Genomic DNA, 14,134 nt, shown 5'->3' with positions numbered 1-14,134 from the left:
ACATCGAGCTTGCGAAGATCTCTGGAGTCAGAAGAGGAAAATGAAGGTAGCTCGACCGTCTGGTCAAGATGAAAAGCCGAGACTACCTTAGGTAAGAAGGAGGGCACCGTGCGTAAGGAGACCCCCTCCTCCGTAAAGCGTAAGTATGGCTCCTGGCATGACAATGCTTGGAGCTCCGAGACGCGGCGCACCGAGCTGATTGCTACCAGAAAAATAGTCTTGAAGGGGAGGTCCTTGAGGGTGGCCCCTCGGAGGGGCTCGAAGGGTGGGGCCCCCGAGGGCCCGGAGGACCAGGTTGAGGCTCCAGGACGGACAAGGGGGCCTAGATGGCGGTTTTGCCTGCTGCGCCCCCTTGAGAAATAGTATAATATCCGGATGGGAGGAAAGCCTCGAATCGTCCCCATCGTGTAGTAGAGCCCCTAAGGCCGCCACCTGCACCCTGATAGAGTTATACGCAAGCCCCAGCTCCAGACCGCCCTGAAGGAACGAAAGTATCTGCGCCACCGAGGCGCGCGCCGGTTGGATGGAGCGGGAATCGCACCAGTTCTCAAAAACTTTCCAAACCCTTACATACGTAACAGAGGTGGACGTCTTGCGAGCCCGCAAGAGGGTCGAAATAACCGGCTCCGGGTAATCTCAACGTCTCAGCTTACGCCTCTCAAAAGCCAAGCCGCAAGACAGAAGCGATCTGCCTCCTCGAAAAATATGGGGCCCTGCCAAAGAAGACGCGGAAGATGCCCGAGGCGAACCGGACCCTCCACCACCAGGTTGAGTAGGTCCCCGAACCACGGGCGCCTGGGCCACTCAGGCGCCACCAGAATTACCGGGCCCTGATGCGACTCGATCCTCCGGATCACCTTTCCCACTAGGGGCCACGGAGGAAAAACATACAAGAGGACCCGGCTGGGCCATGGGAGGACCAGGGCGTTGACTCCTTCCGCGCCGTGGTCCCTTCTCCGGCTGAAGAAGCGGGGCGCCTTCGCATTTGCCGCTGTGGCCATGAGATCCATGTGAGGAGTCCCCCAAGTGGTTTACGATCAGAGTCATTGCCTCCTCGGAGAGTTCCCACTCTCCCGGGTCGAGGCGCTGTCGGCTGAGAAAGTCTGCTTGTACGTTGTCCCCGCCTGCAATGTGCAAGGCCGTCAAGCGGAGCAAGTGGGTCTCCGCCCACTGCATTAACTTGCCTGCCTCCCATGCGATGTGTCGGCTCCTCGTACCCCCCTGGTGGTTGATGTAGGATACCGTGGTCGCGTTGTCCGAGAGTATCCGGACCACCCGATGGTGAACCTGATGAAGGAAACCCTGCAGGGCTAAACGGACCGCTCTGGTCTCCAAGCGGTTGATGGCCACTGCACCTGAGCCGCCGACCAACGGCCTTGTATGGAGCTGGATCCACACACCGCCCCCCCCAGCCCGACAGGCTGGCATCTGTGGTAACCACTATCCACTCCGGTACCTCCAGCGAAACACCCCGAGCCAGGTGGTGAGGAGCCAACCACCAGCTGAGGCGAGCCAGCGCCGGGATTGGGAGTACTGCCTGGAAGTCCCGGGACGCCGGGTTCCACCGGGACAACAGAGACCACTGGAGAGGCCGGAGGTGCGCAAAGGCCCATGGGACCAGGTTGATCGTGGAAGCCATGGTTCCCAGGACTTGCAAGTAATCCCATGCTGTGGGTCCTGGGAGTGATGCGAAGCAACGCAGCTGCCGTCGTAGTGCCTGGGCTCGCTCTGGGCGAAGGAACGCCTTGCCCACTTTTGTATCGAAGTGTGTGCCCAAAAGATACAGCGACTGGGATGGCGTAAGGTTGCTCTTGCCAAAGTTGATTATCCATCCCAGGGCCCGCAAGCGTTGTACTACCCGGTCCACTGCCCGGAGGGGGCCTGGGGCAGTGATTTTGCTCGGATGAGCCAGTCGTCCAGATACGGGTGTACCAGCATCCCTTCCCTGCGAAGATCCGCTGCCACCACTATCATAACCTTGGTAAACACACGTGGAGCCGTCGCCAAACCGAAGGGGAGGGCTCAGAACTGAAAATGCTGCCCCAGGACCTTGAAGCGAAGATAGCGTTGGTAATCCCGATGAATCGGGATGTGGAGGTACGCTTCCGTGAGGTCCAATGAGGCGAGGAATTCCCCCGGGTGGACCGCGGCCAGCACAGACCGGAGGGTTTCCTGTTTACCGGAGGGACCCGGAGGGACTCCGGAGGGACCCGTTTACCGTCTTGAGATCCAGTATGGGACGGAAGGTGCCCTCCTTCTTTGGCACCACGAAGTAGATGGAGTAGTGACCTCTGCCCAGTTCGGAGGCGGGGACTGGAGTTATTGCCCCCAACGCCCCAAGGCGTTCGAGTGTTTGGCAGACGGCCCTTCTCTTGAGAAGGGACCCGCAAGGAGAAAACAGGAACCTGTCCCTGGGCATTCGGGCAAAATCCAACACGTAGCCGTGCTTTAGAGTATCCAGGATCCACTGATCCGTCGTGATACGGAGCCACTCTTTGTAGAATAGAGCAATCCGGCCCCCTATCCGTGGGGTCAGATCGTGGGCCAGCCTGGCGTCATTGGGATGTCTTCGAGGAAGGACCCGAGCCTCGGCCCTCCCTGCCTGGCCTGCGCCCCCGAAAGGGCCGGTTCCAGTGCTGTGAGCGAAAGGACGGGCCCCGGGGAGGCTGCTGTTGCTGTCTCGCCGTACGTGCCTGGCGCTGATTCCGGTATCTATTCCTTGCGGATGGCCCCAAGGGCCTCGATGCGCGAGGCCTATCCTCCGGTAGCTTATGTACCACATTCTCATTGAGAGACTTGATGATTTGGTCCAGGCCTTCTCCGAAGAGGAATTTGCCCTTAAAAGGAAGCGACCCTAGACGAGCTTTAGATGAGGCATCTGCTGACCAATTGCGAGCCACAGGAGACGACGGCCGAAACTGCCGCTACCATGGAGCGCGACAAGACCCGGAGGAGGTCGTATAAAGCGTCCGCCCTGTATACCATAACCGCCTCAAGCCAATCCGCCTACAGGGCCTCTGCGGGCGGCAGGGTCTGGGAGGTGAGGAGCTGCTGTATCCAACGAAGGCCCGCTCGCTGCGCCAGGGAGCTACAGATGGCCGCTCGAATTCCCAGCGCTGAGACCTCGAAGACTCTCTTGAGGTATACCTCGAGCTTTCTGTCCTGGAGATCCCTTAACGCGGTGCCGCCCGTAACTGGGATCGTGGTACTCTTTGCGACAGCCGAGACGGCGGAATCCATGGCCGGTACTTTTAGTAGCTCGAGAAAGTCTTCCGGGAGGGGGTAGAGTTTCTCCATCTCCCTGCCGACCCGGAGCGAGGCCTCCGGCGTATCCCACTCCCGGGAAATCAACTGTAAGAAGGTGGGATGCGTTGGGAAAGCCTTGGAACGAGGCTTGAGCCCTGCCAGAAGCGGGTCTCCCTTCTTCGACCCGGGGTCCTCTCCCACGGACTCCGGGGGGGGGGGGGGGGGGGAAAATCGATGTCCATCTCCTGTAAGATGTAGGGGATAAGGTCATCCAACTCCGCTGCTTGAAAAACGCGGAGAACCCTTGGATCATCGCCCTCCACCTGGGACGCCAGGGTGGAATCATCCCCCGCCAGGGAAGGGTCTCCCCCCTGGGGGGGCCCCGGCATCAGGGAGGATGGCTGGGCGCTGCCTTGTGGCTGTCGCTCCCCGAGGGAGGGGCCCGAGCGTGCCAGCTTGGGGGGAAAAGGGCCCCATGAACAAGGGGGGTGGGAAGTTCCTGCTCTGCAGGAAAGCCTGATGTATCAGCACCACAAATTCCAGCGAAAACGGGGGTAGGCCCGCCCCTGGCCCCCTCCCCCCCTGAGGCAGCTCCCTGCTCCATAACCGGCCTAGTCAAGACCGGGTCCCCAGGATTCTGCTCCGAAGTGCCGGCTTCCTCCTCTGAAAGCAAGATGGCTGCCGTCTCTGCACTCAGCGGGACCAGGGCCTGCCGCTTGTGCGCCGCGCGGTCCTCCCCGCAGGCGTCTGCGCCATCCCCCAGGAGCGAGCTGCCCTCTTTGGCCGGCCGGCAGCTAGTACAAAGCCCCTCCCGCGAGAGCCAGCTCCCCTGCCGACCGCAGGCGGAGCAAGGAGCTCTCGGCATCTCCCAGCAACGGGGTGGGGGGGGGAGGGGGGGGGGGTAGCGGCGGAAAAAGATGCGGCGGAAAAAGATGCGGCTCCAAGCTGCGCGTGTCCTCTGGGCCGGCCCTCGCGCTCACGGATCTAGGCCCCCCCCCACCGACCAGAAGGAGCCGCCGGGGAAAACACACCTCCCAGTGGCTGGCGGCCCCGGGAATTGGAACGTCGCGGGGCCGCTGGTTGGGAGCGAGGGAGCAAGCGAGGGGGAGGGGGGAGTGGCTAGCCCCACTAGCGTGCACCCCCTAATGATCCGGCGTGGAAACAAGCTGTAAAGAAAAACAAAACAGGAAGACTTACCCCAGAAGCCGACAGCAAGGGGGGGAGAAACAAGCTGAGAGAGGAAGGGGAAGAAAAAAAAAAACAACCCCGGCCTGGCAGCAAGGAAGCCTGCTCCTGCGACCTCTCCTTCAGTCTCAGTTCCCTTCTACTTTTTTTTTTTTTTCGATTGATCCCTCCAGAGAGCCTAGAAACCTAAACTCAAGTGCTGGGGGCAAAACGTCCCCTGCTCACATCTGCTGGAGTCAGACGATACTGAGGTAGGAGCAGGGAGGTTATATAGGACCTCCCCCTCCTCAAGTTTTTTGTCTGACTCCATCTGCTGGACGGGGGACATAACCCACCGTCTGGACTGATCCTGGTATGTACAGGGAACAGGGCATTCTTAATTTACATTCTCAAACAGCCTCTCTCATCACATATTGGACCTCATATAGAATTCAATTTCCATATGCTATGCCTTACTGAGTTTGGGATAGGAGAGAGTGACACTCTCACTTCATTCAACTATGCCTACCTGGGTACCTAATCCACTATACACCCTGTCTCGGGCAAAGGAAGAGTGGCGATTATCTTCAAAGACACAGTGACCCTTGATTACATTAACTCTAAACAAATAGGCAAATTAAATTTCAAGGCAATGAAGGCCCAAAACTTGTACTCATCTATCACCCCCTCCCCTGAGAATCGTTATGATTGCTAACAAATTATCTGAATTCTTATGTGACATTGCTATTATCACTCACCACCTCTTGGCTCTAGGAGACTAATTACAATGCAGAAGCCCACCTAAAGGCTATGCTGAAAACTTCCAACACAATATGGTTGACTTTAGTCTTACCCAAATAATTAAAATAGTAACTTTTAAACAGGCATATGGGTGCATGTGTGCATGCATTCATTGGCCCGCACCCAGGAACATGGCCATTTCATAACATACGTGTCAATATGTGTGCATATTATAAAATAGGCTAACCGTGTGCACACAATTTTAAGTGGGTGTGTCTCTATGAACACAAATACCACTTCTACCGCATAAGAGGGGGATTTTAATACACATGTGCACTGACACCATTGCCAGTTTTTTCAGTTCGTTCGCAGTTTGCCCAGATAAGGGATAGGACTTCCAAACCCCCCCTTCTCTCCTGTTAGCCCCGACCCTTAAAACCCCACCAATCTATTCATCTTTATTTTATTACTTACACGTCCTCCATAGCAGAAGTAAAATTATGCAGCAGGTGACCCCAGCACGCACCTGTGCGTTTAAATATGTATGCACTAATTTGAAGTTGAAATCCAGGAATGCCCAGGAATGCCCATGCCCTGCCCCATTTTTGGAACTTTCATTTGTGCATGCAGCGGGAGATATTCGTGTGTACGGGAAGCTTTTAAAATCCACTTGGCATGTGCTATCCCATCATATTTGTGTATCACTCGATTTTGAAGTGCGCCAGGCTTTTAAAATTCACCTTTAAGATTTCCACCCACAAGCATGGGCATTCATTCTTCAAATATAATGCTTGATCCCAATGCAAAATGTGTGTCAGACCATAAACTAATCTGGGCCTCCATACCAATTCCTAAGAATTGGTCTAGTAAGATGAGAAGGTTTGATACCATCAACTAGTTTAGGTGATAAAAAACAGAAGGGAAATTTTCTAAGGGTTTAGGCTTCTAACTTTTGGTGTTAGGGACCTAAATTGGCCCTCCTGAAAATTTACTAGGACCCTAAATTTAGGTCCCTAAAAAGTGAGTAGCTACAAGGACAGAGTTAGGGTGGGGAGCCATAGCTAGGAGCTTAGCACAGATGTTCAGAACTAGGAACATAATTTAAGAACCTAAATCTAGGCAGATGAATAGCAGCTTTAAATTTAGTGTTATAGCTTTTAGGGCCTACATTTATGCACATTTTCAGCTGAAACCTAGTCCCTTAAGTCTGCTTGAAAAACATTTAGGGACAATTTATGTGCTTGCTTTCTTCTTTTTTTTTTCTATTTATTGATTTTACATAAATTTCAAGTACTTATTTGAAAAGAAACATGCATTTTGTATAACTTTGGGTTGAGAAAGCAACAAGGAAGGCTGTCTAACAAAGCTGTTGGGGCAACAAAAGAAGAATTAGAAGCCAATATGTCCAAATTGCGATCCTTTATTGAAGAGTAAAATGTGAAAACTTATATACAATCAGTTACCTTACATTTCAAGAAAATAAATCCTCAATTTATTTAACAAAATATACAGTTATAATGCACAAGTGAAGCCCACTAATATGATCCAAAATTATCACTACCTCAAAGAAATGAAATTAAACAATATCATGGCTTGTGGATAACATCATTTATATGGAAGAATCTATACTAGCATTTTAAGGAGTTACTAAGCTAATCAGCAGGTGAGGAACTAATAGCATTTCTATCTGATAAAAAAAAATGCATCAATTGAGATGGTTGGTAAAATAACTATGAAACACCATGGTGCTTACTCAAGCATTTACAAGGATGTTTTAGGGAAAATAAACATCCAATTTCTACCACTTGTTGCTTTAACATAATGAATTGTTGTCTCCTTATCGTTTGCTTCGAGAGATCCGGGAAAATTTGAACTCTGTGCTTCAAAAACAATTCAGACCTATGTGCAAAATACTTTTTAAAGACCCATTCCCTGTCCGTTTACAACAAAAAAGTCACTATTAAAGTTGATGGTGTTGCTAAATTTTCCTCTGACTTGAAAGGTTCCCTAGGAATAAGAACTTGAGAGTCCTTAACATCCATTTGTTCTTTCTTCTTAGGTGGAATAAAGTAAGCTTTGCAGATAATTGGTAGTGTTTCTTCAGTGATTTTCAAAATTTCTACCATATACCTTTCTCCATATTTCCTTAGGTGCCAAATATGATAGCTTGGGAAAGTTTAGGTACCTTGAGTTCTTTGCCCAACTTTGATTATCTAGGCGTTCAATCTTTAAATGCAAAAACTGATTTTCTTTTATTAGATCATTCTGGATTTTTAAAGTGCTTTCAGTTTTAATTTCCAAAGATTGTAGTTTTTTTCTCATTTGCCACCAGTTTCTTTCAATCGATTATCGAGTTGTTTAACTTCCTTAAGATTATTTAACATTTGTTTTAAGATACTTATATTAATTACTTGAATAGCATCCCATAAAGATTCGAGGAAAAAGGTTTGAGGTCTTACCAACTTCGGATATTGTCCAGAAAACTCAGATTTCCTCGGGTAGCTCCGGCATGTTTCTCTCCCGCGTTGGCTGTTCCTCTCCATCTGCTTGTTCTCCTACATCCGGGTCAGAGTGGAATTGCAGCGAGACAATCTCCCAGCAGCCCGGGCTCAGACAGAGATTTACTCAGAGCACTCTGTTCCAGTGCCTCTGTTTCCCCCCGCAGCTGACTGGTGCGTCTCAAAGTCGGATTTGTAGGAGGAGATCTTTCCTCCGGGGAAAAAGATGTTGCAAGTTCAAGGCTTGAATCGGGCTTCTCTTCCCCCCGAGCCACAGCCAGTGAACTCTCACCCGGAACTGCTTCTCCACGTTGGATGTGAGCGTCCATTGGGCCCACAATTGGTCAGGTCGAGAGTAGCTCCAAAGCTAAGCGTTCCCTCGGCCTTCTCTTGCGGGCTGAATGCGGCATGAGAAATCAGATAAGCAGAAAAGGCAGAGAGATGCTCTCACACGTCTCACCATGTCGCCATCTTGGATCCTAGTGCTTGCTTTTTTTTATTTAGTTTTTTAGTATCAGCACCAGCACTTTTAGCTGATTTTGAACATACGTGGAATGAATATGGAGGGTGGTTGTGGAAAAAAGATTGAGATCAAGTAAAAAGGCATAAGTTGCAAGGGAGAGGAGTTAGTGTTGGGTTGCATATAGAAATGCATGTTTGTTTATCTAGAATGAGGAATCTCAACTGGGCAGACTGGATGGGCCAATCTGATTTTCATCTGCCATCATCTACTGTGCTACTTTATTGAACAGGATTTCTAAATGGATGCTGGTTAATGTTCTAAAACAACCTTAATCTGTTCCTACACAACAACATATATGCTGTTTACAGGAAAACATTATATACATACATTTTAGACTGCAGAGAATAAGCAGAAAATCTAAGAGCATGCAGTGCAATAACGAACATCACTGGCAAGGATACATACCCTATTTGGAAACTGAAGTCTGAATTCTCTTCCTCTAGGCTACTGCTGTTGCTCTGAAGTTCAGGCTCTCTCTCTTCTTTCCCTGGAAGTGTCTCCCAGCTCTCATCACTGGAAGAATGATCTTTCTCAGCAGCTGTATATGAAGGCAAGGAGGCTGACCATTCACCATCACTGCGTTCAGAACTGGGTAGAATAAATTAAATTAACGCTCACTGTAGGGAAAACATCATGACATAATAAGCTTTTGGAAAACTTGTATTCCTAAAGAAACGTTCACAGGATGTACTGGGCATATAATAGTACACAGAAAAATTAGGTAGCACAAGTTTGAAATTTAGAAGCAGTAATTTAGGCTTCTAACCACGTTAGGACTCACTCTTCTTTATCAAGCAACGACTTATCTTCCCTAACCTTTTCTCAGTTAATAAAGCAGAGTGGCTTACCTGTAACTGGTGATCTCAGAGGACAGCAGGATGTTAGTTCTCACACATGGGTGACATCATCAGATGGAGCCCGGCATAGAACTTTGATCTCAAAGGGGTTGATGCAATACCTTGTGCAGCGGCTAGCACATGGTTTAACACGCAATTGGACACACATTTTAGACACGTGTGTATAACCCTTGATGCAATACGGGGGATTAGCAATCCAAATCACCAAGTAGCTAATAGTACTCATCACATTTAAATCCCATGTAGATGAGGCTATCAGCTAATTCCCGCGATGCAAAAAGTTTCCTGTGGGGCCAATGTGCCCATTGCAACACAGCAAATTTTACTCCAGTCCGGGGCTGATGTAAAAGAATGCCACACTCAAGGGTGCATTAAAAAAAAAAGAAAAATCCTGCTTTCTGTGATTCCCTCTAATAGTATGATAATGATAGTAAGTACAAGGAATCAAATAAAGCAAATTAGTTTAGAAAAAAAAGTTTTGGAAAAAAAAATTCTGGACACCCAATACACACACAAAATACAGTGTCCAGATCGAGTATCTTGTGCATGTCTATACTGGTAGTGCGAGAAAACTGATGCTCAGAGAGTCCGTTTTCCCAAACCGTCCTCACTATCCTGCAGGTGAGAATGACTGGCAATAGTGGTCCTTATAAAAAAAAAACAAACAAAAAAAAACCCACCCTTTGAGCTCAGCAGGTATCAAAAGTGACTCCCGGATGGGAGAAACCCCTAATGTTCACTGGGGAGCTCCTTTGGAAAGGCTCTCTCACAAAATAGACCTGCTGTGCCTTAAGACAACCTAAGGAGAGCACTATCACTCGACTGGATCTTGGATCCCACAAGGAACCGAGAGCAACTGCCAGTCAAAAGCCACGACATGTCTTCTCTGGGAAATGGAGAATGAGGGACACCCCTTGCAAGGGTGGTCAACCAGGCGTCCAGAGGGGAACCCATAAGAGTTGCCCTGGTGCCCAGTCAAATCTCCCCTTCCTGAAGGGACAGAAAAGCAACGGGAATCGGGGCCTCAGCAAAAATGGTCAGATGACCGCTGCCTCCCATCCCTCAGCCTTGGCCTACAAGGAGATGCACCAATTCAAAAAATCAAGGCTCCGGTTCAGTGATAAATCTGCCAGGGATGGAGCCTCAGGGGCTTCCCCACATAGGAGATTTTTGACACAGAAGGGGGATCAAATGACATATTTCTCTTCTAAGGAAGGAAAAAACTCCTGACACTAAGCTCCTGATGTCTACTGCCCTTAGGGTTCGACCAGGAATGCCATCCTAGGTCAGCCCTGTAGAGGGCCACTGGAGAATACAGCCCTCTCCGCTGTAAAAGCATGCTGACCAGTACTCATACAGTGGTATCCCATCCTATGGATGGCAGCACATTTATAACCCAACTCATCATGCTTGTGGGTAGAATTCCATGGCACTGCAAGGACCGAACACCACTTGCTAGAGTCTGTGGCTGCGTGCTGCCAAAAGGCAAATCACAGAGTGTGTGATGGCATCTTCCTTGCCAGTGCTCCCCAGCACTTTGTGGTGCAGAATTGATGCAGCGAAGGCAGAACCATGGCATGGCTGAAAACTGCATAGACAGGGAGAATGCCGCCTGCTATCGCCTGAGGCTCTTGAAGTAGATGCTTTTTTTGTACCTGACCGTACATGCTGTGCTCCACTGTCACAGTAACTCACAGTACATCGCTAGTACCAATGGGGCTCTGGGTTTGGCATGGTGGTGGGTGGCGTTCTATGGCTTCGCCCCCTCCAGTAACTGATAACGCTCCAAGAGGCTGGACAAAGCACTTTAAGTGCATAGGGAATGGCTCACCTGTTTCCCACATGGAACGACAGCAGTGAAGTCCATGGCGACTGACAATGCCCATGATGCTTTGCGGTCGTGTCCTACAGCATCTGATGGCGACCACTGGTGCCCACAATGGTGATGGTGCCCATAGGACAGATAGCCCTTTCATGCTCACCAATGGATCACATCAAGGGCACCAAATGACGTTGCACCCAAGGCTTCGATGATGACCAAATCTTCATCAGTTCGTTGGTATGTAGCGCCATCCCTGGTACCACAGGCATCTTCAGACCTCAACAGCCCTTGAAGGCATCAAGGGCTGCCGCAGCATCGAGGCCATATACCTCAATGGCATCGGGGGTGGCCACTCATGTGCCTTGATGGGATCGAGGGCATGGATAGGACAGAGGCATCGATGCACTAAAGGTTGGTGCCACTACTCTGCCACCTTGAGACCCAAGGCACTCGATGACTCCAGTGCATCAAGAATTCACATCCACAGATGCCTACGGCACAGAAATCCCTTATGGCATCGAGGTCAGTCACTAAACCCGATGGCATCGAGGGTGCCCCGGCACCTCGACGGCATTAAGGGTGACCATGGCTCTCAATGGGAGTCATGGTCCCCAGCGCAATCGTAACATCGATGCATCAGATCAACGATGCACTGGTCACAGATGTGCACGGGGCACTGTTACTGGGCATGGCACCGAAGGTGCAGCAACAAACCTGCTTGCCCAGGCTCTACTCACCCTCTCTCACAAGCAGACTACACTGCCATCACTGGCAAGCAGGAGGGGAGGCTAAGTCGTCCAGGGCCTCTGCCCATGGAGGCTAGTTCATTTGAATATGGGGAGGATGAGCTCTTCCCCCCAGAGGAACAATGTGGTCCTCGATCACTGCAATGTCTGAACCTCCTTCGATGCTGATCGATCGGGGAAACAACATGGAACTCCTGTCCAGTTAGAACTCAGGCAAGTCCCCAGGGTCAGCGGACTGCACAGGTCACCTACAGTCTGCATTCAGTCAGTCCTGCAGGCACCTGACCAAGGTACAAAAACAGATAGAGCAAGGTAAGGACACAGATATTAAACTGCTGGTGCGGTATTTATTTTTCTTTTTTTAAGGAATAGAAATAAAACTACCATAAGGTAAAGGAAAGAAAACACCTGCAGCTCTAGAAAACAATCACTTACAAAAACTGTGAGAAAAGAACAAAGCTGAACACTGTGACACACACGGCTCCGTCGGGGGTGGGAGGAGAGACTGAGGGACTCTGCCGAAGAAATATGAACTCAATGTTTATAAAAACTGATGTGTAAAATCTCAGCAACAGTGCTATTGTATACACATTTCAAAAGGTGTCTATTCAACCATTCATAGTGGTCATTTATTCAGAAAATGTTTGGATGAACTGAAGAATTGTATTCTGAACATGTTAACAGTATGCATGAATAGACAAAATGGTATTTATCATTTGCTACAATAAAATATTTTAAACAAAAAAACTCAAAGAGCATAAGTAAAAATATTAGTGTTGTCCCAGTATAGAGGACCGGTTTGTTATAGACAAGTATCACAAAATAGAAATGGGAAAATGTCAAACTAAATGGAAGCTCATAAGAAATTGCCATGTTGGGTCAGACCAAGGGTCCATCAAGCCCAGCATCCTGTTTCCAACAGAGGCCAAACCAGGCCACAAGAACCTGGCAAGTACCCAAACACCAAGAAGATTCCATGCTACTGATGCGATTAAAAGCAGTGTCTATTCCCTGAGTCAACTTGATTAATGGCAGTTAATGGCCTTCTCCTCCAAGAACTTATCCAATCCTTTTTTGAAACCAGATATACTAAATGCACTAACCACATCCTCTGGTAACAAATTCCAGAGCTTTATTGTGTGTTGAGTGAAAAAGAATTTTCTCCGATTAGTCTTAAATGTGCTACTTGCTAACTTCATGGAATGCCCCCTAGTCCTTCTATTATCCGAAAGTGTAAATAACCGATTCACATCTACTCGTTCAAGACCTCTATCATATCCCCCCTCAGCCATCTCTTCTCCAAGCTGAACAGCCCTAACCTCTTCAGCCTTTCCTCAGAGGGGAGCTGTTCCATCCCCTTTATCATTTTGGTCACCCTTCTCTGTACCTTCTCCATCGCAATAATATATTTTTTGAGATGCGGCGACCAGAATTGTACACAGTATTCAAGGTGCAGTCTCACCATGGAGCAATACAGAGGCATTATGATATTTTCCATTTTATTAACCATTCCCTTCCTAATAATTCCTAACATTCTGTTTGCTTTTTTGAGTGTTGCAGCCCACTGAGCCGACGATTTCAAAGTATTATCCACAATGATGCCTAGATCTTTTTTCTGGGTGGTAGCTCCTAATATGGAACCTAACATCGTGTAACTACAGCAACGGTTATTTTTCCCTATATGCAACACCTTGCACTTGTCCACATTAAATTTAATCTGCCATTTGGATGCCCAATCTTCCAGTCTTGCAAGGTCCTCCTGTATTGTTGTTATGGTTTCGAGGTGTTTGAGTGGATTCTTGGGTACTGCGGAGATGGCCACTCCCACGGTGCCCCGTGAGGAACCGCAGTACTAGGCTAGACTCTATACACACAGCACAGAGAATTCATGTTTATTATACAGCTAGGTGGTACTGCCCAGGGGTGGCAGCAGTGAGGTAACCCAGTAGAATAGTCCATGGGTTCCTCGGCAGAGGAGACCCGTCCCACACTCCAATGATGGTAGGCTGCGCTGGGTAGAAGAGAGAGTCCTGGATGTAGACTCACAGCGCTGAAGCTGGAGGTGAGACAAGCTGACAAAGGTTAGTTTACTCACTGAATAGGTAGCTGTAGTTGTTGAAGATCCTGGCAGGCAGAAGTAGTTGGTTTGCAGGCACCAAGGTAGGGAGAGCAGGCCCTCGAGAAGCGAGTACCTGGTATCCCAGATAGGTACCTGAAAGAAAGCATAGGGCCAAGGAGCGGGTACCCAGGTTAGAGGTGAATGGCCCCTAGAGGGCAGAGAGAACTTCCAGCGGCAGCAAGGAAGCGGCAGAGTAGCTTAGACCGGAGGCAATTCAATCCTTGTTAACTCAGTATCGGCTCGATCCAGTAAGGCCGCGGTAAAAACAGTGAGGTAGTGTCAGGCGCACCCTTCCTCCCCGCACGCACAGTTCTCTTCACTAACTCCCCGATACTCTCCTCTAATCGCATGCAAATGCATGCCGTGGCTGTGAAGCGTTAGGGAAGGGTTATGCCCGCGCAACCCATTTTACTGTATA

The 14,134-nt window shown here is 49.4% G+C and overlaps 1 protein-coding gene across 10 annotated transcripts in view; it reads right to left on the bottom strand.

The window, feature by feature from the left end:
- PJA2 (praja ring finger ubiquitin ligase 2) overlaps window positions 1–14,134 on the bottom strand; it is a 269,482-nt gene that overhangs the window by 115,770 nt on the left and 139,578 nt on the right. For all 10 annotated transcript variants that reach the window (XM_029572082.1, XM_029572072.1, XM_029572119.1 and 7 more), the window contains one exon: window positions 8,578–8,760. In XM_029572082.1, coding sequence (XP_029427942.1) covers window positions 8,578–8,760 — 183 coding nt within the window. The remainder of the gene's footprint in view (window positions 1–8,577; window positions 8,761–14,134) is intronic.

The sequence above is a fragment of the Rhinatrema bivittatum genome, chromosome 1, assembly GCF_901001135.1.
Source record: "Rhinatrema bivittatum chromosome 1, aRhiBiv1.1, whole genome shotgun sequence".
Lineage (NCBI taxonomy): Eukaryota > Metazoa > Chordata > Amphibia > Gymnophiona > Rhinatrematidae > Rhinatrema > Rhinatrema bivittatum.
The sequence above is the reverse complement of the archived record's forward strand: the minus strand, read 5'-3'. Positions and strand labels throughout refer to the sequence as shown.